Below are 25,943 nucleotides of genomic sequence, written 5' to 3'. Positions count from 1 at the left end.
TATTCGTTATGATAAGCTACATTTTACGGATGAACATGGCGTAAAAACTATCTTCAAAGTTGATGAAAACTCCGGCCAGGTGAAAGAAGTAAGACAGTATCCAAGCTAGGACAGTGGCCAAGGTCCGAAGAAATTGACTCCTTCAATTTCACTTTGGAATAAAATAAAAAAATAAAAGACACGGATTTTGCTTCATTCTGTGAACAATTTGATATCGTTGGACTGTTAGAAACTTTCTGCCTGAAAAATGACTTTGTTAAATTTCTGCCGACTACAAAGTTTTTACTTTTCCTGCCATTAGACAGGGACAAATGGGCCGCCCTAGTGCTCCCTTTATGTTAAAAATTCAATCGCTAGTAGAATCGACAGAATTCACTGTAATATTGAAAACTCTGTTTTCATTGAGTTCAATAAGTCTGTTTTTCAACTTGATAAAGGAGTTATTTTGGGGTATTGCTATTTCAGACCAGATAATTGTTTATTTAATTTTGACGCTTTGGAAGCTAAGCTTACTGAATTAAATGTGTAATTCTGAAAAATATTTCATACTTGGTGGGGATTTAAACGCAGGAACGGGTTCCGAAGATGATTTTATTTTAGACAACTCGGTTGAATATTTGCCTTTGAAATGTTGACTATCAACCATCTGACTTCACTGTACCAAGGAATTCAAAAGACACCATTGTAAGCAATTTAGCGGGCAAAGCTCTGTTAAACATTTGTAAGAATTTTGATTTACATATTGCCAATGGTCGGCGTATTAGAGATGGAAAAATTACTTGCCTAACTCCCAGGGGTTGCAGAGTAGTTGACTATTGTATAATTTCATCAGATTTATTTGATATCTGCGCCCGCGGAGCATTTTACCTTAAAGGTATACAGTCACCCGTAATCTAAATATGCCCATATATGGTTAAAAGGGCGTTCCTTGGTATTCAAAATGCCCATATGAGAGCGCTGTTTTTAAAAAGCGTTGACCCGCTTAAAATCTGTGATTGGTTAGATTTTCTCTTTCCATGGTAACTGTGGCAAAATTGGAACAGGTGACAGTATACCTTAAACAACCATTCGAAGTTACGCACACTAACGTTCCCGACACAGCAATGCGTTTCTGCAATGTAACGATTCTCCGGAACAAGTGAAAAGCAACTTATTTTCATCAAAGACCCTCGAGAAAAACGCTCCATTCCCAGTTTTTGTAAAATTCTGGTTTTTCTACTATGATTATTATACTTTTCTTCTGTGCACAACATGATCGGGCAAGGCCGTTTGTGACATTGCTTTTATAAATATGACTTTCTTTACAAGTTCTATGTTATTTAATCTTACTTTATTTGTCTTTCTTATCCCAGACCACAGATTGAAAAGACCCTTCTCTCACAAATCATAGTATCTCAATGTTAAAATGTTTTCGGGACGGAATTGTTTCCCTTTTTTCGTGTCTGAAAAGCTCGAAATAATAAGTATTTGTCAAAATTTTGTCGACCATCTTGAAATTTGGAGCAGTCCTCTTACCGTGACTTGACGTGTATATGAGGAGAATGCTCTATCATACAACAGAAATTGCCCATGGTTTTCTAACATGATCGGATGGGAGCTATTTGTTGGCATATCGTATAGGACCCGGTGTTCATGACATACTCGTCATGGAAAATTACCCAGCTTTATTATGTTCTTCGGCTTTTCAAACTCTTCATTTTAATTTTTTGTTTAGCTATTAATTTTCAAAATTTCGCCCAAGACTGGCAGTCTATATTTAACGAGTATGTATGGATACTCAGCTATATCTATTTGGAGCTGGCACAGTGACCCAAACACGCCTGATATGATGAATCTTTCAGTCTAGTTGTCTGTGGTCTATACGAACCCAATACGAAAAGTGCTGCCCAATTTTGTAGGACCACAGAGGTGAAAATGAGATCTAGATGAGCATAACATTCAAAGCTCATCTATGGGAGCAAATTCTCCCAGTACACATTAGCTAGCCAAAACATTTTGATGATATAGTAGTGGTGTGAATTTAGAAGAAATGTCCTGGTCCACCTTGGCATTGCAAGTATCATGATTTTGTCTGACATTCTCATAAACGTGTGTATGACGCCAAAAAAATGATAAAATATTGATATGAGAGACCAAATAAAAAGCTTATTTTGTTGCTAATTCTACAAGATGTAAACACGGTGATGCTTGAAATTTGGTGGTTTCTCAACTTACACGAACTATTCTTTATATACCTAAGTGTAACCATTCACAACACATAGAACCATTTTTTGTTTCCTATTTACCATCTATAAGCTCATGAATTTATAAACACGACACTTGAATATCAAGTAGAAATTAAGAGTAAATTTACACCTGTGACTATGCTTTATAATTTGAATTCATATATTGTTCTGTTCATGTTAACGCTCGACTCTGATGTTTATTACACAGCTTACTTACAGTTCATAGTTTTGAAGTTGATTTCTTTTAAATTTCAAAGGAAAATCGCTGGAACTTTTAATGTCCCCCGGGGCCATAGGTCAGTATCAGGGCAAATACCACAATGGGCACAGGTGTGAAGGATTCCTTACCTGTCATTGCTATCGAAACTTAGTGTGGTACATCTCTTGGTCTACGAAGGTACTCACTTCCTGTAAATGTCATATGTTATTACTCCTTGAAGAAAGTAAATTGTTTGTTTTGAGGTTAAATTTTACCTGTCGCCTTAGCCCTCTGCTACCTTCAAAGATAACAATAACAGAACTACAAAATGATCCTTTTGATACTTGTGTTATGTGAATCCCGAGGAATATTACTCACTCAAGCAAATTTGTCACTCAATTGATAAGCAAATAAATAAGTAAATACTCTCCCATATTTATAATTATTTATTCCAGACGAATGCAAAGTCATCATGACATTTTATGTCATGTCTCCTGCCAGCCTCGCATTTTCCTCTATGCGCCAAGCAAAAAAAATTATTCTAAATTGGCACATCATACATGTCAGTAAGCGTATTTTGAAGATCAGCAATGTTGTGTTTGAGCTAGGCCATAGCATGCAATAAATTACAATACTGCTTACAATGTAAAACTTTCACGATTATGTTCACTTTTAACTCTGGATCTTTAAATATGCGAGGTGTTCAGTTAATGTACTAGTATTCAAGTAATTGCCTTGTATGTGAAGTTCAACAATTTTTTTAATATAAAAGAGTGTAACTACCGACATTTATTTACTTTTGAAGTTCTCCAAAAGTTAACGATGTAGTCATACATGATATTACACTAATAACCTCTAATTATCGGTAAACATCGTAGAAAGTATAAATGTTCGATGTAGGAAAATGTTCCTGACTGTTGTTCTGTCCTTCTATCTGTCGGGTGATATTTTTTTATTACTTTCCCGAATAGTTTTCGGAAAAACAGTTTAGTCGTGTAGGGCCTATAGGATCTCCGCCAAGTCTCACCTAAGTTGTTCGGTTGGAGTTGGCGGTGACCATATGCAGTTTATTTTATGATAACAAAAATGCACAGCAAATACGATTCCGTTGTCTGTTGCTCTGATTGTCCTCGCAAAGCAGTGCGCCCTCTTGCGGTCGTGTCCACAAAAACGATACTTTCACTTTTTGAAAACATTCACCGTCTGTAGCTGTGTGTATTTGAGTTGGAGTGAATAGTTCAACTACAAATACAATGATTTAGCATACAATTCAAATCATCATAAAACTGTGTTTCCATAGTTTTAGTTGTGAAGTAGAAATATTAATGGGGAACGGGTGAAAAACGAAAGAAACGTAGACCTAAAAGTGAGAGTGAACGGCCTTGAAGCTTTGGGTCAGTTGCCACGATAATCAAACTGACCAATCGGCGTACAGAATTTCTGACTGTAAGCAGACTGCGTAATCAGTCTGCGTACATCTATGTAATTTGCTGAAGCCGTGTTTTCCTCCATCGGAAATACCACAGAAAGTGAGGATTCAGAAGCCTTAAAATTTCGTACGATCGGCGATTTCCAGAGAAGATGGAGCATCGGCACTCCGTTGAGTGTGTTATGATGGGTTGTTTTCGCCCGTAGAGACAACAGGAGGAATAATTTCCAATTTCTTGCGTCGCAGTATCAAACATACAGGTGGGTGAAATTGGGACCGAGGAAGGAAGTTAAAAATGTCGACTCTGCCACGGAGTGTATATACCAGTAGATCGTGGAGGCGCGACCCTTCACCGCAGCCGATTGGCAGACGAACGCTGTCAACAAATGTTCGACGACTCCACGATGCGTTAAATACTTTGCTAGACGAAGGAGACCGAGCTTATTTTGTACATGCGTTGAATGATTACCATGCTCGTCGCAATGTTTACGACTTGGTGCAAGCTTTGAGGGTCGTTTTGGATACGCCGGAAAAGCGAACGCTTTTCACGTCGTTGGGACAAGTGATCCCCACTTCCGACCAGGTACTCTACAAGCGATACACGGACGGTCTGATCCCCCGCCTGGGAAGCGTCAACAGGTCGTCTAGTTTGCCTCCGAGAGGCAGGTTTCCAAACGGCATTCAACAAAGTCAAAGGACAGTCGAACCGCACGGGAAAACTGTCAAAAAGTCCGCCGGTCGCAGGTTTGCTTCCGACGCGTACAAAGACGTCCGCAAAATACTTCTGAAGAAAACCCATGCAGACGACGGACTAGGATTTAGTATTCGCGGGGGAGCTGAACACGGTGTTGGGATTTTTATTTCTCTTGTTGAACAAGAAAGTACCGCGGAAAGAATCGGGCTTCAGCCAGGGGATCAAATTTTACAAGCAAACGACATTCCGTTTGAGAGAATTAGCCACGATGAAGCAGCAAAGGTAAGTCGGGGTCAATCATGTTTCAGATATTTCGAAACCCCAAGCCTATTCATTCGCAACTATTAAACTTCAGTCATTCCTCTGAGGCACAGTGATTTGGGGGGGGGGGGGGATATGATTCAAGCAGTGTAATATTTGTAATATGAAATCTCAAGACTGACTTCAGACTATGAATTACATAAAACGATTATTTTGAAATATATTTAGAAAATGATGTAGCAGTTCAGTTTAAGTGTCTATCATGACATCTGACTGTAAAATACTCAAAATCCAGTTTAAGCAGACGATTTATTAACTTGTCACACTCACACTCCCAGGATAATCAAATATATATATAGTGGAAGTCATAACTTTTCGCACGTATGCAAATTTGGCATTTTCTTCTGCAAACGAAAATAGTGCTTATAACGCCTTTTTGAAACTACATAATCACAGTCATCAAAAGAATTCAGTGAAAGTAAGTTGTGAACCAAGGTTTTTGATTAAAATAAGCATTTTTCTAAGACTCTAATTCCATGAATAGTACAGTGTGTTTAGCCTTGATGTAGGTAGAGATTATTGTGCAATGGCGATCGGTCAGAGTGGCCATGTCAGCTTTAATCAATATCCCTGTGTGTCCCATTGTCACCCTTGTTACTAATGTGTGCAGTAAATGACAAACTTGCATAATGGCCTGTTTCAATTGCTACGCTATTACTGCATAAAGAATGTAATTCTCTACAGCAAATAGTCCATTTAATCAGGAGATGATTAAGCCGTTCCTTAATTAAAAAGTTTCAGAATCAAATTGATGGCTTTTGGTGCTAATCCTGTACCTGTTGAAGGATGAGATTTTCAAAAGTGGACGCCAGTGCACTGTGATGAATAACTTCAACTTTATTCATAATTTATGAGCCACAGTCAGTTGATGCCACAAAAATAGCCTTTTCACAATGGCAAATGTTAAGAGTAAATAGTTTTGCATTTGAACCTGTTCATGCGACCACGGTTCCATTTGTCATCAAGAGCAGTGGTTCAAAAGACACATTGTTTTTCCACAACTCAAATTTATGCACATTGTTGCACCTACATTACTTACTTTTTAATTGGTTAATTTGGTGCGCTAAAATTTAATACTTTCTAAATATAGATGCACATTGGGAACGAAAATTGAAAAGTTCTCATATGTGGTGCAAATCGTGTATAAACACACTAATTGGTTTATGTTACTGTAAATGATATAACATATCAGTTTATAATTTTGATGGCACTGCTACTTATGCCATGTGAGATTTACCAATAAAGTTTGTGTACCTGCTATATAATGTTTCATTTGTGTCACTCAAGTATCAACTATCCCTAGAGAATGCTGTAGCAATATTGAAACCCAGGCAATTGTGTTGTTTATCAAGTGTATCTCTCCGAAATTTGTTCTCGATAAAGTTCCCTTTCATACCCAAAACATTGCCACAAAGTTAAATCAGACACAAAGTTTGAAGCCAAAGGACACACATCGCTGTAATTGATATTCTGCATGCAGGAGCATGTATGATACATGTTTAAATTGGACAAGTGCCTGAATGATCATTCGTTAATTTACCATGTTTACAGAGCTTTCCAGCGTAAACAGTGAATTCTGAGGAACTATTAATATGAAATTCATAACCGTACAGTTTCTAAAATTAATTAACCAGCAACTGCACCAAACTGTAATTTGTGAGCATATGTCAAAGGCACACACAGTTTCTATAAATGTGAGGGTTCACAAATGATGCTGGTTAACTGTTTATACATATAGACACTTTGATATTGTGAAGTTCAACTGGAAAGTCATTTCCATGGTGATGAACTCAAACTTCAAGAACTTCATGTTTGTGTCATTAAAAGGCTTCGTAAGGTTGTTGGAATGAGTGAACAGTTAGCCTTTTTGTATTTTCACTTTCAATAAATAATATTTGAAAGATTTGACTGGTATGATATTTATGTCGATGACATTGTTAACATTGAATCTGGGCCTGGAAAATATACATTTTTTTTCATCTATGAATTTTTATTCCTTTTCTTTTTACGTACTTTTTCCATCTTCCACAGTCAGGATGGTGGTTTTGTTATGAAAAACTATTTTCAAATATTAACAGGTTATTTATAATTTCAAAACATTTTTTGCGTATTGACTTTTAAGATTTTTCAATACCTTGAGTCATTCAGGAAATTTTCTCACAGTATCTTGAGTAAAACCTATATCTGTGTATATAATTTTTGAATTTTTCTTATGTCAAAGAGAATACTCAAGTCAGTATCATGCCAAGATGCCACAGAGAAGATAGTACATACAGGAATGGTTGGTTCAGTTTCAGGATAATGTGAACTTTGTACCTTTGTTACTGTAAAAGAAAAAGTGATGAATCACAAAAACTTTCAATATTTTTAAATTCATAATGAAAATTTGGTAGGGCGTGAGCATACCAGTAAATCGAATTTGATTACAAGGAGGTGTACTGTCATAAAGTTTGATATGAAACAGTATTTGTTCACTTTGAAAAACTGAAAAACTATGTCTGTCTGAAGGCCATGCTATACATTCAAATTAGTCTAGGAGCTCTCCTCCGTTACTTTACGCTCCCACTTGTGGGTTTTGGGGGTGGTAGCATACATATAGCGTGCCGTAACCGAGGAGCGGTCCTAGACTAGATTCAAATGCTAAGAGGTGATTTTACAGGCTGGAATGCTTTTTGATTCCTCCACTTGTACATTTATTTTTAGTTCCCTGAGGTGAATTCCCAAGTCTATGTTAGTAGTGGTTCTGCCAGTGTCTCCAATTGTACCACAGTTCACCCCTTGTGGCAGAAGATATCCGTCACCATTGTGTTCATTGTACGCACTTCACAAAGGCTAGCTGTGTGACGAAAAAGTATATTTCAATGCAATGTACTGCGTAGCTTCCGCTGCTTTTAAATGACACCCCCAATTTCCTCAAAGTCACATTTACTTGTCATAACATCTGGCTTGTAGCAATCTTTAATGTGCATTAGCAACTTCTAAATGATTAGCATAATGATGACTGTAAGAACATCTGGGAATTGCAGTGGTTGATCAATCTTCTTCATAATTTCAGAGATGGTACATGTGGTTATTATCAAGGAATCAACAGTTGTGAAATCTAGCATTTGGCCATATGGATGACAGCTAAATTATAGTATCCATATTGCTTGATAATCCATAATTTTTTGTATCTGTGCCTGAACACGGCTGAGTAATTAATTTTTATTTTTTTAAAATTACACAATGAATAATCACATCCACGAATAAGTAGATGTTCGACAGTTATATTAGATCAACTTGAAATTCATGTGAGTGTATATACTTATAATGTATGACATTTGATAAAAAATAGAATCCCATGAAAGTGCACCGGTATATATGTACATGTATGGTGACAGAATTTGCCTTTGTCTGTCTGTATCCATCTTTGTTTTTATGTTTTGCTATTTTTGTGGCAGACTCTACTTCTGTTGTCACAGATTAACATTATGGCAATCGCTTTTATCTCCAATTTTATGCAGTGCCACCATGTGAAAATCACAATGGAATGATGCAAATATTTTCCCATATCCATAATGAGAAAATATAATTATGATCATTTGAGAGAAGTTGACTACAGTGAGTTTTGAAAGTAGGATATCTTAAGGAATGATTTCAAGAAGTTGAAATCCAGTAATCAGGATCATTTTTTCAGGAAAGCAAAATCGGTGAAGGTACTCTCACTACTATGGCCATAGTTTTGTGGAGGTACATCATGTAGTGGCAAGACTACCTTCATGTATTAACATTTTCAGTTAATTTGTAAAATGTAGATCATGGGTTCTAAAGTAGCCATGCCCATTAAGTTTCACCTTGCTCAAAGGGTCAACAAACTCTATAAATACTAAAAGACACTCCTTGGATATCATTGCATTTCATTGTAATTCTTTCTTCACCGATGGAGTAAACAAAACACAGCAAGGACTTTTTCTGTAGCAATATTGATCTGAAAGTGGCCCGCTGGTTCCTATTGTCACGCTGTGGTCCTTGGTCAGCTACTTTCTGTGGAGGCATTTCCTGTCTGTAAATATTGCAGTTAAATGATATGCAAATGATATGCATGATTTTACAATAGAATATCATGAAGCAACTAAAGTTTATTTGACAATACCAGCAAATACAGTTTGTGGAAGAATCTAGAATATGCCCATGATATGTCACAGACCCAAACATTCTTTATGTGAACCCCATGGATTCATTAAAATGGATAAAAGAAGGCTTGCATGGCATTCTTATCCCACCAGGCAAAATTATGCTGAGCATGCGAGAAGTCGAATCATTCTTTGTGGTTTCATCACAGTGGTTGAAATTTAAGAGGCGCGAGTGTTTGTATATTTGAAGGTTTGCCAACCATGAAAACCTGATGGTAATTAAAGTTTCATTTCCATTGATTGCTAGTGTACATACTTAACATTGGTTTAATCTCTTGTGCTGACAAATTATTTATTAACTTTGGCTATTACTGTTGCAGAAAAATGACAGAATCATTAGGTGTGAATTTTCCTATCCACTGGCTGTGGTGACACTCATGGCTGCCTGTCTTGCATCTGCAAACTTTTTTCTTCAGATCAACATTCCCTTTAATTTTAATAGTTTAAGGTATGCCAGCTGAACAAAAAGTTCTATGGTAGATAGTAGTACCCAATAATTCTTCCACACCCCTACACCCACATTATACTGTTAACTTATCTAACTGCACTATTTGGATTAAAACATAATATGGTGGTAAAATGATCCTTCATTCATTTTTTCTGAAAAAAAAGACCTGAACCATCAGTAAGTTACTGATGCTTCATGAACTTGAACCTCAAACCATGTTTTGATCACCAGTCGCCCAAACAGGTACAGATATGTATAATCCACTTTTATATTTAACATGTGAGGTCGACGAAATTTGGGGTCGGGGTCATGTCAACGATACAGCTAATTAGGACACGGATGGCCATTATGCCAAGTCGCCACTAAGTCAAAACAGTAAGAATTGACCCATTTATAGAGTGTAATGCATGGAAATGTCAAAGGTCACTGAGGTTGGTCACCCCTCCCCCTAAAAAGACTTGATATGAAAACATAAAATAAAGAAAGGAAAGGGATCCTATTTTTTGTAAAAACATGAAATAGTTGACATTTCTGACAGATTGTGTAATGAATAGTGTTCCTTTCCTTACAAGGGAAAGAATGCATAATTTGACTTAATTGGTAGTTTCAGTCGTGTGGGAGTTGGTTAATGCCTGTAATAATGATGTATAGCTACAGATGGGAGTCTGATAGTTCATCTTTCGTTTTAGATCTCGTTAAAAATTGTGTTATCGCTGAGCTAGCATGAAAGGTTTCAAGTGCCTTCATCCTGTTTGATGGGAAAAGACAGATGCCAATTAGCTGATATGAACCAGGAAATTCACAGGCCCCGTCATTGTGAAAAATTAGGTTGTCCATTAAAATTAAAAAAGAAATGAGAGAATAATTTGTGTACCGTGTTAAGTAAAATGCAAAGTGGGTATATTTGCATAAATCATGTGGTGTAACTGATGATTACATGAGAATAATCGCAGACAGTCAAACACATTGAAAAACTTATAGTGTTTGCCTATTGTCATTGAACTTTTGAGTGATTTCTTTCTGAATTTGCTGAACCCTTTGAGTGCTGTAATTTTTCCCACCTAAATTTTATTGCAACATTATACCAATTTTTATGAATTTTGGGGGGTAATTATTTTGACAATTTTGGAACAAAGGGACATAAATTTTCATTGCTGACAGTTTTTTATCACAATTTTTTGAAAAATCTGAAAAGACGTGGTCTGGATCTGAAAAAAATGAAACTGTCTGCGTTTTATAAAGGCAACAAAAATTGACTTTTGCACTCAAAGGGATAACAGACAACTGAAAGAAAATACTAAGATGTTGTCTGAAATTGCTCATTTACATATATTCTGAATCTGAGCAAAATTATACCAATAGATTAATAGACGTTATGATAATTCTCTCGTAACCTTGCAGTTTGATAAACTTCAAACCAAAAGACCATTGCGTAATGTTTTGTGTAACAGCCAGCTTCTAATGGGCACTTTCATGCTACACTCACATGACTATGTGTCACCAGGTCATTAAATATTCAACAAAAATAGATCACTGTACGTGTAGCTCATCTATCAAAATGTTTCTTTAAGCTCACATACAGGTAATGTGTTTGTTGAAAAAAAAATTTTGTTCAAAAAATTTTTTGCTCAGAAAATGCTGGTATTTCAGATTAGATGCTTACATTTTTTGTGTGAAAAAATTTTACGGAACATTTTGATAATGGATTAGCCTGTTAAGACAAGAGAATAAAAGAATAATATTTAAATACAGCCATGTTATATATTGAAATTTTGGGTCTGTGACTAGTATGTCTGTAGTTCACTGAACACTGTTATGAGCACAGACTGTTCCAAATTTGAAATAAGAATGATACAGTTTGAACAAGATTTATTATCCATTTAGTGTTTGATGAGCACTTCAAACGTTAGATGCTCATTAGCTATGAAGTGAAGTGTATCGTGGTTGTGTTTATGTTGCTATGGGAATAAGTCTAGCTTGATAAATATGCAATTAAGCCGATGCTCATGTACGGACTTCACCAGTATGGGTTTTTGTTCCATCGTTTTGTCATTGCGTGAAACTCTTGCAGCTAGGTTTTTGTGTCAGGCTATGTGAAACACTAGGAGTCATTGCTTCAAAATAACTTATGATAAAGGTTGTGAGAAGAATCTTTACAGATACAGGAAAAAATACTAAAAGTATATTATAGGTCTTCGTGAGATCTTAACATCCATACATGTATACAGATATTTGGACTCAAATTTCATCAATACTTCCCTGATCTACCACTTGTGAGGGCTCATTTAAAAGCTCTTGGAGTAAGAAAAATTTTCACCATCTTAGTTTTTTGAAAATAAACAAATCAATTTTCCCAATAAAGTTAACACAGGGATGGTGGCCATTTTGAATTATATCGGTAAATGACCCCTTATTGTCATTCTTGATTCAATTAGTTGAAATGTTTATTGAAAAAGTTTGAGCAAAAGTTTCAGTCTTTGACATTTGAGGTACATAAAAGGCACACAAAATTGAAAAAATGGAAAACATTTACCTAAAACATACTGATAGATATAACTTGTACAGGCCTTTCCGGCTCCTGTTGTGTGCTAGATTCCAACATATTGTGATGTTAGTCACTTTGCTAATGTGTTCAGATATGGGATAACTACCAGCAAGAGTTATCAAATTTCCCACGCAGAATTTCATCATAAGTGATATTTAGAATGTGTTCAGTCAAACAGGAAAGACACTATGGTTTCTTGGGTCCCGGTGAATTTTAATGGATTTGAAGTGAGTGCAGCTATGTGTCAGAGAACTGCATGTGGTTTATGGGGTGGTTGCCATGCCAACTGGTACAGTTATGTAACAGAAACAGTACTTCTGACTGATGATGAATTATTTTTCAAAAGTATATGAAATGAAAATTGAGTTGTTTATGGCTTGCATGATGTTCTCAAATGGTAAAAAAATCCTACAATGTTAAATTTGCCTTCCAGTGCAGTTGATCCATTTTTGACATCTGAAAATATTACACAACTGCCTTGGGCTACATGAGTCAGTGCCTGTTTTCCATCAAAACGTTGGAAAGTTGACACAAGGTCACGCAGATGTTGTTGGAAAGAGCATGCAGAGACCGATATTTTTGCACGGAAATCAATAGGAAATTTAAATAACAAAGACTAAATCGAGTACCACGTACTGATGGACCCACATGAAAAATGTCACATTTAAATTTAACATCCATATTTGTCCCCACACATAATTTAGTCATTATCATCTTTTGAGGTCATATTTCCAAATGTCATTGAGCTGTATGAAATATTGTAGAATATGTTATTCATGGTCTTTATGTATTCGGAGAACATTTTGATAGAAAATTGGCTTCTACATTTCCTTATAAAACGCAGTATTTGCATTGATATTTAAAATTAGCATTTTTGTTCCATATGGTCGCACATCACGATGATAATTTCATTGCTATCCAGACAGGGTAGTCGGTCTATCATGGCGCAGTAGATTTTTGTCACAGCAAGCAGAGTTTTTAACAAAACGATGACCTCCAAATCAGCCTTAAATTTCCCCATGACATGGTGCAGTTCAAATCGTCAAGTGTAACATATTTTTCTTGGTGCGCACAAAAAGGTTTTGCATGTTAGTATTTTAGGGGCGGGATGGGAGAGTTACGTTTGTATGGGTTAGCATTGTTTGCCCATCCTTTGTTGATGGCGTTCAGTGTGGCAACAGCTGTGATGTGGACTCTTGTAGCCAATTCTGCATTGTTTGATGGGAAATTTGAAAGTGTGGACAGGCTCAGTTTCCATTCAACTAGAACCATATGTAATCGCCAGTTAGACTAAACAAGTATTTTTTTCAAATGTTTACCCATATAAAAGCAGAGGCACAAACATGAATGTACCTTCTTTCTTATTCAAACATGCCTTTATTCAATCATGGGAAATTTATTCAGCCATTTTGAGAATAATTCAGATCACTGCAGATCAGCAATAACCTCTTCACAGTTCAATGGAATTAATCAATGTTTCTGAAATCTAAATTGCAGACTCTCTGAGAAGTTTATCAAGTGCTGACTTTACAGTGATTCACCTCGTTGTACGCCATGTTCAATTTAGTTCACCTGGCTACCCATCACTGTGACGCATGCAAAGAATGAGAAATACACAGCAGAGATAACATAAATTACGTATAATTTTTTTGAAAATGGACATGACAGTCATTGGTTTCAGAATTAAAAACAAAATAAAATTCAAAAATATTTATATAGCTTTTTCATCAAGATAACAAAACCCTGATGTGACAATGACTAATTGATACCAAAAGCATGATACATTTATATTAAAGATATGGCTTAACCCCATATATATATATATATCTATATATATATATATATATATATATAATATATATATATATATATATATATATATATTTTTTTTTTTTTTTTTTTTTTAATTGAAAGTGTAAGTATATTGTACTTAATACTTGATTCTTGAGAAGATGTTGTGAAAATGCATTTTTCTACCTGAAATTACTTCCAGTCAATCAGTGCAGCTATGTACAGTATAAGCATAGAGGGACTTTGTAACTACTGAGCAAATCTTATTTGCAGGAAAATTACAGTTTCTCTGTGATACTATATTTATTTCAAGGAACTTTTTATAATAATGCTGCTTGATCTCATTATGTGCCATGATTCCTTGTGTTTGTCCCATATTTTCCCTTTCTTCACTCATTAAACCAAAGCTATTGAAGGGAGTACTTCACATCTGACCTTTGACCTCAGTGACATAATCTTTTGCTTTCACAACGCTCAGATATGGGCTTTGTTACATCGCACAGCTTGTCATGTTGTAACCATGGTAGTAACATCCATACTAAACCCGCTGAGTGGGCCTTCATTATGTTTTGCCAACTGAAATCCTCTTTATAAAGCTATAAGCCATGACGCACGAAAATGTCGTATCATTTCAAGTGACATGAGGTAGCATCTCTGGACGCTACCGTAACTTCCCTGTCATCAGCAAACTAGTTCAAACCTAATTATTTCTGTCCAGTGGTTTGACGTACAAAAGGATTAAACTGTTGAATCATAGAAAAGTACTGTGCACCAGTAGTCAGTCCAGGCTGACATTGAAATAACTTCAAAGAAATAGAGATATGTTAACTCAACAGAATATAAAACACAAGATTCCCAGCACAATAGCCATGATGAAAAAGCGATATGTAGAAAAAGATTAGTTATTCAAAGACAGCACAAAAAGGATTCAATGACAGAGTTGATAATATAATCTTGTTTTTTTTCTTCTGTCAAAAAAGTAGTGTCTTCATTGACTTGTCTTGTGAGAGATGAGCTTTCTGTGTTATTATCCATACGCACATAACCACTTTACGTGACAGGAACCTATGGCTTTGTAGAGGCATCGCCGCTAGCATCTTTTATTCACTATACGTGTTTACAGAATCATTGATTGCCTGAGCAAAGCAGGACACATGCAAGAGTTTCCTGTATGCATCCGTTTCCTTGTATCTATGTCAACGCTTTTGTCAATGTGAGAACGTCGTAATGACATTTGTAAGCTACACACAGCAGTGTGAAATTGTCATGAAAACATAATTACTAATTTCCTGTCCGAGGAACTATTCTGAACACAGTTGTTTAATTAATTAATATCAGGATGTGTTTATACAGATACACAGGAGTGAGAATTGATGAGTGATACTTGTGATGTCAACAGACAACGTTTTCGCTTCCAGAGCTTTCTCTGCCCTAGCTGTCCTGTGAATGGGAATTCACATTGATACCTTTAAGGAAGTATGCGCTCGAAAGTGAAAGACTTCACTTTTGCTCAAATTTTCCTCAAGGAATCTTTCCACTATTCACTTTCAAAATCAAGAAAAAAATCGGGGGTCACCATGCAAATTTTGGTACTAGAGAAACGAATAACTCAAGATTTACCGATATTTAAAATTCAATATGGCCACCATCCCTGTGTTAACTCTGTGGAGAAAAAATAAATTTTCGAATTTTGAAAAACTAAGCCAGTGAAAAGTTACAGTAAGAGCTTTAATAATTTAAAATTAATCCCCACAAGTGGTATATCAGAAGAGAATTGTTAAAGTTTGAGAGTCCGGATATCTGTCCCCGAGGCGCATTCTATCATAAAGGAATAGACCCACTTTTACATGTTAAAGACAAAAAACGCCAAGGCTTCATTCAATCCTCAATAACTTTGCAGGTGACCCTGACAGACATTGTCGCAGGCTTTTCTGTCACACTAAGTGCCCTAGCCCTCTAAGGCAATAGCTTTTGGTCAAAATAAAATTTTGGCAACTGTTCAGGGTAAATCTAGCCCAAACATACCAGTAGACATACATATGTATGTCTATATCCATTCTGGTAGAGTATTTGTTTTATGAATCGGTAATCATAAAACAGTTTGTACAATCTGCAAAAAAATATTGTTTTCAATATTCATGGTCATGCTCGCTTCAAATTTGTTTTGATAGTTTATCTCTAGTATGTACGCTGAAATAGAATAGTTTTGTCACATACTAATTAGGGATGACTCAACCATTTTGTAAGTATGATAGATAGGGAAGTTGTTGTATGTGTGAAAGAACACAGCTTGAAAGGTAGGTCCTCAATTGTTGTTTTTGGCATTAGCTGTTGTTGACATAGACTATTATGCGGTTATAGTACTTTGTTCTCCTTTGAAAGTTTAATCCAGTTATCAGTTAAATCAATTTGTTTTGAGATTAAGCTGATAAGAAATACACTGCCTGTTTGATTGAACTGTAAGATAGGTAAGTGAGTGAAAATTAAATGTAACCAACCATAAGAATTGTCTCAAATCTGTGTGCCTCATTAAAGGAAATGTGACATTCGTCTAGTAATATTTTATGCTTTTGCGTCATGTATATTTCATGTCTACTGTACTTCTTTGTCTTGGATAATGTATCTTGTCTGAAAAGAATGAAAAAGAAAGAAAAAAACACATTAAAATAGTGTAAGTTGTGCTTAAAAAATGAACATGAAAATTGTGAACACAATTTAAGCACCAGCCTAAAGGTTGCAGTACCATCAGCTTGTGCAGATTACATGGTGGGTTTATCAAGTGATTGTGTACTGCTATATGTACAGCTGCTGCACAGAAGTTGTTTACGTGTCCGTTTTACTCGCTTCATAAAAAAATAACTACACAGAACAGTTGCCATGACAACATTTCAGGAGTGGAAAGTGCTTCACTCCACGGCCAATGAACCGGAATGGAATATGGAACGTTGTCCTTTAAACAGTATTGTTTTCCCAGCTTTTGATGATCCAAAAGAAATTAATACATACAGTAGGATGTTATTTGAGATGTAGTTTCTGCGACACACTCTAATTGTTCTGTAGATGAAATATTGGGAAATAATGTTATCATTGGATACTTTAACACCTAAAGAGCACTCAAAGCAGATTTGTGTAAACATTTCATTTTTTGCTATTGTGGGTTCACTTTTGGCAGATCGACCTTCTCCATCCCTGTACACGTACATGACACTTTTCTGGCCATATTATTTATTAGTTCATAGTTGAATGCAGATGCGGATGTTATGCAGTTTGCTCACACTGTCATGTTAAAATTACTTTAAGTAAATAAGATTTTTTAATGAAAAATTATAAATAATATGAAAATAACGAGTAATATTGCATTAAATGTATGCTATGTAACTTGTCATAAAAAGTAAATATGAAATTAATGTTAATTACAGTCAACCTTTATGTATTTGCAGTGTGTTACACTCAAATCAACATAGTTGCATCATGTTTTACAAAGATGTGTTCCGTTATTATTCCCTAAACAGTCAATATGGTTACAAGCTCTTGAAATATAACACATTTGATTTCTTTTGAAAATGGAGTCACAATATGAATCCAAAGCCTTTTCTGTGATCAACATGGCCTATTATTGAAATGCTTTTCATTTATAACCACAATATGCTGTAAATGGTCAACTCTGAAATTCTGTTGCCTGCAGATATTTTAGAAAAAAATGAATAGAAGAATGATGGAGTTGGGTCAGCATCAGCGGGAGAGCATGTTTTACAACTGTGTTGTATGTTTGTAGGAGATGGTTCCCTGGTCTAATTTAAACTGATGGTATAATTTCTGCTGGTACAAGCTATCGGCAGATATTAGCATATTATGCAAATTTTCTGCATATCAAATGAGGGTAAGCAAAATATAGATAACGCAAAGGGAAGAGTTTTTGCATAAATCATTGACCGCACTTGTATCTTTTTCACCCTCATCGTGATATCGTGGGTAATATTTGAAACCATATATTGTGTTTCATCTTGATACAATTGAGGTAATTTATGTATATAGAAGTCTAAAAATGATCATGTGTATTATCCTTTGGTCTACAGTTTGCATGGAAATGCGAAAAAAGAGAAAGGCAGTCTTTGACCAAACTGAACCCAACAATTTTGTATGAAGTCAAACTCATTGCATTTACTATTTAACCCTTTATACAATAACAGTCAGAAATTAGTATTTGTATATATTTTTCTTATTTTGAAAAAAAACAAACAGGTCATTGTAAATTGAGGAGACATACTAGTGTCCTTCCATTTCAGCCATCAGAAACATCAAAATGTAAACTACACTTTGATTTTTGATGACTTTCAATTTGCACCAGTAATTTTATCCAAGGATGTCACATACAACCTCATTAGCATCAATGTCACGGAGTAAACATTGTTGCATATTCAGATGAAGTTTAATTTATTCAGCAAATTTGTGTACTATGCAATGTATTCATACATGTACACACAATTCATTAAATTCATTAAATGGAAATCATCTGAGATACTGGTCATAAAATGTTCACTGATAACTGCAGGGTTTTTTCCTCGTTTTGTGTAAATATTAATTCAAAAAAAATGTTTTTTTCTGTACACAATATTGAACTTATCACAAACTGAAGTACAGTCCAGTTTAAAAACTCCACTTCGGATTCATAAACATGCCATTGAGGTAGGGTTAATGCTGCATTCCAAAGGGTAAGAACTAGTACCTTATAACTGCCAAAATCTGTAAAATTATGAGTGTTTCTCCTGATGTTTTACATATTATAGATGTAAATATTTATTATAATGCAAGTCTGATATTCAATGTTTGCATTCTAAACTTATTAGAGCGGAAAAACAAAGAATTTTGCTCCCAAATATGAAGCATATTACATTTGTATATAGTATCAATCCATGGTGCCCTTCAAGCTAATGTAACCATATTTGTAAAGTGGTAATATTATCCTTGACATGGCAATGAACTCTTAAGTCATGTGACCGCAATATTGGAAACATGCCACATTTTACGAGAGAAGGGGCATATATCCATTTTATGGATGGATATGTGGACAGAATTGGTGTATCCCCTGTGGCAGCTGGTTTTGACATTCATGGCACCGAATATTTTGTCATTGCAAGTATTATGTAGACCTTTTGTGTAGAAATGGTGTTTATAATGAGCCTATATTTGAATAGTTTTTCATTCCCTGATGCCGCAACAAGATCAAAAACATGAACCTGAACACTTGATGAAATTAAAAATGTCCAATTTACATTTAAAGTGATGCTTGATCGTGTACGGAAATTTTTGACAAATTTACAAAATTTTGATTAATTCAGTGACATTTATTGCAGTTTTATCATATAGTAAAAATTTAACACTATAGAAATTTATTGTAAATTTTCCTTCTAGAAGTGTAAATGGTATCAGACGTCGTAACAGATGTTCTTATGCTACAGTACTATTTATACAAGTGTATAAACTAAATAGATTGGATAAGAGTCAAATGTAAATATTTATATACTATATTATCTTAAAAGTTTTTGAAAAATGGTAAAATTTTTCACGCCTATTGACCCATTAGTCATCCGAATGTTCCGTACAACACGATTTAGGCGTGTGGTCTAGAAGCCACAATACTGGCATTTTCCTTGGGCAATGGCTTATTGAGTTTGGCAAAGTCGCTGAGTAGATGAAACAAGTCCCAGCTTGTCAGCTGTTTCTGCCTTGAAATTGTTACCAAACAGAAACTAAAACGCTTCCACAAAGGCTTTCCATTGAAGTGTAAATTGTAGCTAAGCAGTTGTTTACCCGGTCAACAAGACGGTCTCTGCCACTGAGCGGTGCGTTTGTTGAATTTTGCCTTCTGGAAGTGTACTTGAATTACCGTACTTAGTCATCGCCCATAAAGGTGATCAAATGGATTTTGAACTTTTCAATAGAAGGTAGAAAGTGGTAGAAAGTGCCACAAGGAGAGACGTTGGGACCCTCAATTATTTTTAGACTACTTTGTTGGTCTACTGTTTGTTTGTACTTACTTTGAAGCTTGTAGAGCAATGAAAGTTTTCACCACCTCGTGAAAATAAAACTTTTGATTTTTCCCCATATATTGATACTCAACATATTTACAGAGATGCCACTCTGAATTTCAACTATCAGTAAAGTTAGGATAATTTGTTTATACGGCTGGTTTCTTTTTATCGTGAAAGTGGAAATCTTAGAAAAATACTTTTCTGCTTCAAGGTGCATCCACTATCTAAAATGATTATGCACCAGACATTGTGTCAGTATCATTTGCAATTGAAATTCTTTTTTCTTTTCCGTAAACGAACCAGTTTGTGAGGTTACGTACTGTATGTCGGTCAGACATTTTCCTCCCAAGAGTTGTTTGACAAAAGTTATGTGAACTGGTTGAAAACTATGACAAAACAAAAACAAAAACAATCAAATTCCAATGAAATTGGGAGAGTGAATACAGATCAAGAGATAGAAAATTTGGTTCACAACAATGGTATGTTAATTGACTGGACAGGCTAAGCTTTCACAACGTGAAATCAATGAAATTTGGCATGACAACTTAGCTTAGTTGTCTGTTGGCATGACAACCAAGAATCTCAACAGGACCCAACAGCAAGCTTTGATTGATCAGTGCGCAGGTCAGCTGGGAATGAAGGTTACTGTACAATGAGTACACACCAAGTAACCCCAACATGGCATTCTTTTGAAGATTTTATTTTACTGCCAGAAGTAGACTAGAAGTAGACTTCATTATCCACAAAAGATATGCAGATATGTGCCATGATGCTATTTCACGGTAAACACTCAAAAAAATACCATGTTCTTCAATTGTGCACAATTTTACTATCCAGTAGATTGAAATTTAGGCCTATTCTGCTGTTGATGTCCCAGTCTGTTGTGTCATATTTTGGTTGGCAAATAGCTTTTAAAATTTTTTGTTGTTGATATTTTGAGTACATAGCAATGTTTGAGCAAAGTCGCCTTGACATTGGCAGCTCTCTACATAGATATTACATATAACCTTGCTTGATTTTTCAATTGACCTCCAGTAATAAATTGTATTCCGGAATTCAAGGCGAATCCAATATTTACCAAGTTTAATAACATGCAACCCTAAATTGTGTGACTTATATGGCACCCCGAAAAATATGAGAAATTTTTCAATACAACTGTCATCAGCTTGTGTAACAACTCTGTATATTTCTAAAATAAACACCCTCATTTAGAAAGTTGACAGGCATTGAACTTCAAATTATTTACCTTTTAAATTGAATGATTCTTTCTTTTGCTACAATTGTGATAGTTTGACCCAACAGTTTTTACCAAAAATTAGCAGTCTTGCAACTAAATACGGATACTTCACAAACGGTAACCATAGTACGAGGAAAAAATATTTGTTAATTTGAAACTTTCTTGGATGGCTCTCTCATAACTTCAGAGCATTTAAACATTTATCAATTACTGCTATTTTAATTAGTATTTTAATCCCTTGAAAGTAAAGTGGCTATTGCAAATATGGCAAAAGTTTTAGACTTTTTTCAGTGTATATATAGTAATGTTCCCGATTTCTGGCAAAAGAACCTTTGTTAATAGTTTGCACAGAAACATGATCTCTTTTTCATACTTTCATGTACTCACCATCAGAAAAGGTCTAAACCCCCCCCCCCCCCCCCCCCCCCCCCCCCCACCACCACCACCACACAAATAAGACATCAGAAGTTGGGGAGGGGTGAATCCATGCATGCATAATACACAGTGTGATTTGAAGTGACAGAGAACGTTTTTGGCTTCAACAGAAATGACGTAATGGCACTAAACAGCAGAGCTACTGTACTTTGTTCTGATGTACATGTAGATTAACTGAAACACAATGAATTGTCTTCAGTGCTGGTCAGGGTTCAGTTAATTGTTTTCTTATAGCTCCTGCAAACTATTCTCATGTTCCATCAAACAAAAGCTTTCCTGTTTTCAGTGAATTTCATTGTCAGCTTCTGTGTTGCATGTCAGCTTCATATGAAGTCCTAAATCCTACGTTGTAATTCCACAATGAAGACTGTTTCAGCAGACTGATTTACAATAATCCAGTTGTTTGCTTCAAAGCACTCTCTAAAAAGAAGTGTGTAATTCAGTAGAATTAGCATAGAATCTGTTTAGAGAACCCATCTGAGAGACTTGTTACAAATCAATTGTTTTCGATATCCACAGAGATATTCTGTCAGCTAGTGTAAGTACAATATATCATAATGTGTATATACAACTGTATGCCCATACACAGTCTGTAATTAAGGGGGCGCTGCACCCAACACAGCGTATTTTGCTCAAAAAGCATGTTTTTGCAAATATTCACCCAAGATTAAAATGTTGATGGGGTTCACCTTTTAGCTTGTCAAGCAGGCATAAGTTTCGTGTAAAGAAGTGTTAATTTATGCAAATGAATGCAAATTTCCTGGCTTCTTTTTCCTCCCAATTTCAAAATTTCCAAAGAATTTAACTCCACTGTGGCTGGTCAAATTTTCTGAAATTTTCACATTATGTTCTTTAAATGCTCTTTAAAAAATGACTATTTTGTTTGGCAATGAAATTCTTACATTTTAAATAAGAGGCATTTGAATTTTACTAATCATGATTTTAATCACTTTTTCTGAGTGTCATTTTTTTCAACCCTAGCCATTTTTGAATGAGGATAGATAATGCAAAATAGAATAGTCATTTTTTTCTACATATACTCTTCTTTCAAGTTAAATATTACATTTCAGAAAATAGTGTCAAGTTTTTGACTTAAATTAATTTTTATCATTAATACCAAAATTGAGGTTTTTTACCCCAAATATATACCCACTTCATCTTTCGAGTAAAATACTACTACCATACTAAACTTTAGAGTCTCTGCTTTTTGAAAATGTATGGTATGAGGGGGCTTCCTTGTCATCTTTGATGAGAAATGCTGCTTTGAAAAAACTGTGTTGGCAACATGCAGCTCCACCTTAAATTCAGATTCCAACTGAGGAGAAACCAGTAGGACCTTGTGAAATGACAAATTGGCTTGCTTAGAGAGGGTATGTCATTGAAGGATTGTGAGTTGTAACTTCACAAGGGTGTTGTTTGCCCAAGGGTTACGTGGACTACTGTAATATAGACATCTCAATTCAATCAATCATATCTTAGCCTACGTCTACATGTCTACAAGAACAATGCATATACGTGATCAAGACTGATATTTTTCAAAGCAGGCAATGTGCACATCTGATGAGTTTATATTACATTGATCTGTCTGCCTGTCAATTTTGAAGTAGATATCTGCCACAAAAATGATTGAAGGCCAGAATGTGTTTTTCGAGTGAGTCCCGTAACTCTGACAATTTTCTGGCAATGACGAGAATTATGCAAGAGAGTGATGTATTATTCATGAGCTGACTCAGAGGAGTTGTGTTATAGGACAGTAGTGGTAATTGCATATAAACCATGCCGTGATTGTACAACCATGAACAGAATGCATAAATTTCCAATTACTCAGCGGATCCCCCAGGGTGCACTGAAGTCTAGACTCACCAGTTGGCTAGCTATAGCTGTTGTAGCAACTGAACCGTGGTATCCAAGGAAATATCAAGTGATTTGAATATCTAATCATGACAGTGAGGTCTGCCCATATGCACTGCCCTGCATTTATGACGTCGACCTTCTGCCCAGCTAGTTACCAATGTCTCTTGTCTGGCAGTACATGTAATTGCTTTTTCAGTAAAAGGTCAACAACTTGTAATAAGCACACACACGGCACGTTCAATTAGTGAAAGGATACAGTAATTTCCGTGGCGCAGCCATATAATGACTGACAAACATATTGAAAGCAATATTTACATTTCAATCCAAGGTAACAAATCGATCAAAAAAGGGAAAAGAAAAATATTATCTGTACAGTAGGGCTCTGTACTGATTTCTGCTTTATTTTTGCATATACATGTATACCTATACATGCAAATATGTACATGTGAGTCACAGTGTAAAATTTGAGATAGATCAAAATTTTATTTTTTGCAAAGTATGTCAGCACATATATTCATCATGCTAGTAAAACAGATATACTCTTAGTGAAAAGATGTAACTATCATTTTAGATTTTTTCACATTTTTCAAGGTTTTTTTAACTTTAAAAATTTCAAATAAATTTCAATCATAGCTAAATTTATGACATTAAGATAACAGTGTTTAATATTTCAAAACTGGAATCATGATATTTCAATTGATGTGATTTCAAACAGTTCTGATGTTTAACTATGTTTTACAAAGGTACATGCTCGAAGAATCTTATAGACAAAAATTTATGGATTTGCAAGCCTGATATACGAGTGAAAATGCGTGTATATTTTATACGAGAGAGTTGATCATGATCAAATTATTATTCAACTTTCAGATATTGAAGGCAGCACACAAACTCTCACTGCTGATCAAGTCAGTTGGACGCGTTCCAGCATCGTTTGTTTCACATCAAACCTACACATGGGTCGATCCGCACGGACGCAGCGTCTCACCGCCGCCGGATGAGGACGTCAAGGGGTACAAGATAAATGAATCTGTAGGCAGGAAAAGTGGTTTGAATTTGCTCAAAGATGGTGATGAAAGGAAGGTGAGATATTATTTAAAACCTGTGACTGCTGTAAGGTACAAAGTGTGAAAAGCAATGCCAGAATATTATGATGTATTTCAAAGAACCAGTATACAATAGCATTATACCGAAGGATTCAAAGCGCGCGTTGGTTGGTATCGCTTGCAACGTTCCAAATGCGCACTTTTGTAAGTGCAAAATCTTACTGTTCCGTTGTTTTTATTTCTATGGATTTTCGACTCCTGGTATTTTGAAAATGCTCGAAATCTTTCAACTCTCTCAATTGTTAACCAATTTAGGTGACTTTTGGTAGGATTATTAAAGTCATACATGAGAATATAGATAAGCATGCGTTTCTAAAAATTCCGGACCGTTTATGAGATATCGCCATAAAAACCTTCAAAATTTCACAAAATGACACAGTAGATATTTTCCTGTTCAAAAATCGTTTGTACTTGAACAGATAATCTAATCCATGCTAGGGGCTCTAAACAGGTATCTCATGTGTTACATTCTGAAATTTTGGAAAATTTGGTGCAAATTTGTAGGAGCTGAAACGTTTTAAAGTAGAGCTGTGAAAATTTGTATATGTGTGACGTCACTGACCAATCGCGCGACAAACCTGCGTCTTTTGGAATCGTATGGTTCTGTAAATCTTTATTATGCAAAGAAAACCATGAAAACTTTGCATTTTGATTGATTTTGGAAATTACCCTTAGCAACCGTTGCTTAGCAATTTGAATCATTCGGTATCGCCTTAACTCCTCTCAATGCAATATAATTTTTCTTTCTCTCAGTGTTTCTCCCCATCCTCCTCTCACTAGTCAGCTCCATCTGCTTGATTCCTTTCTGAAGCCGTCCTTATCAGTGTAATATTCCAATGATACATCATGAAGTTGTACACATCTTCATTTTTCTGCTCTTCATTCTAGGTGCATCTTGTCGTTGAGGACGGTCAGAGTCTGGGTTTAATGATCAGGGGAGGTACAGAATTTGGTTTAGGCATTTACATTACGGGAGTCGATGCATACTCGGTGGCTGAATTCGCCGGCCTCAAGGTGAGTTACCTTGCCAACAGTTTGAATGATTATATTCATACATACAACTTATCACAGTTTTGCCCTAGATTACTGATAGTTACATCCCTATAAAACTGACTTTTTGTTTGTTTTAATTTAATGTATTTTATTTTTATATTATATGTGCCAGTTAAGATAAACTAGATCTCAGAAGCAAGTCTCATTTACAAGCTTCAAAAAAAAAGTTTATTATAAAAAGTTCAGAAACATGAAAAGACATGAACACACAAGAAACAACTCGTCTGTAAAAATGAAATCAAAGGCAATTGATATTTCTGACAGGCCAATAACAAAGCCTTTGAGAAGAATAATTACCGAGTTTTGCGTGAAATTGCATTGAGAACTGAAACTGCACTGCTTAAAATGCAATCATAATTCCTGCATTGATGTCAGTCACAAAGAAGGAGATTAAAAAAGTGTCAT

General features: G+C 35.5%; 1 protein-coding gene across 10 annotated transcripts in view; it reads left to right on the top strand.

Annotated features, from left to right (window-relative positions):
- The first annotated feature begins 3,893 nt into the window (after window positions 1-3,893).
- The window catches only part of LOC139114297 (whirlin-like), a 41,151-nt gene continuing 19,101 nt past the window's right edge, over window positions 3,894-25,943 (top strand). For 9 of the 10 annotated variants that reach the window (XM_070675916.1, XM_070675914.1, XM_070675913.1 and 6 more), the window contains exons 1-3: window positions 3,895-4,829; window positions 24,250-24,462; window positions 25,374-25,499. In XM_070675916.1, the coding sequence (XP_070532017.1) occupies window positions 4,149-4,829; window positions 24,250-24,462; window positions 25,374-25,499 (1,020 nt within the window). In that variant the 5' untranslated portion in view covers window positions 3,895-4,148. Of the gene's footprint in view, window positions 4,830-24,249; window positions 24,463-25,373; window positions 25,500-25,943 lie in introns of all 10 variants that reach the window. The other variant, XM_070675915.1, reaches the window with a different exon arrangement.

This window comes from Ptychodera flava, chromosome 16 (genome assembly GCF_041260155.1).
Source record: "Ptychodera flava strain L36383 chromosome 16, AS_Pfla_20210202, whole genome shotgun sequence".
NCBI classification, from domain to species: Eukaryota; Metazoa; Hemichordata; class Enteropneusta; family Ptychoderidae; genus Ptychodera; species Ptychodera flava.
The sequence above is the reverse complement of the archived record's forward strand: the minus strand, read 5'-3'. Positions and strand labels throughout refer to the sequence as shown.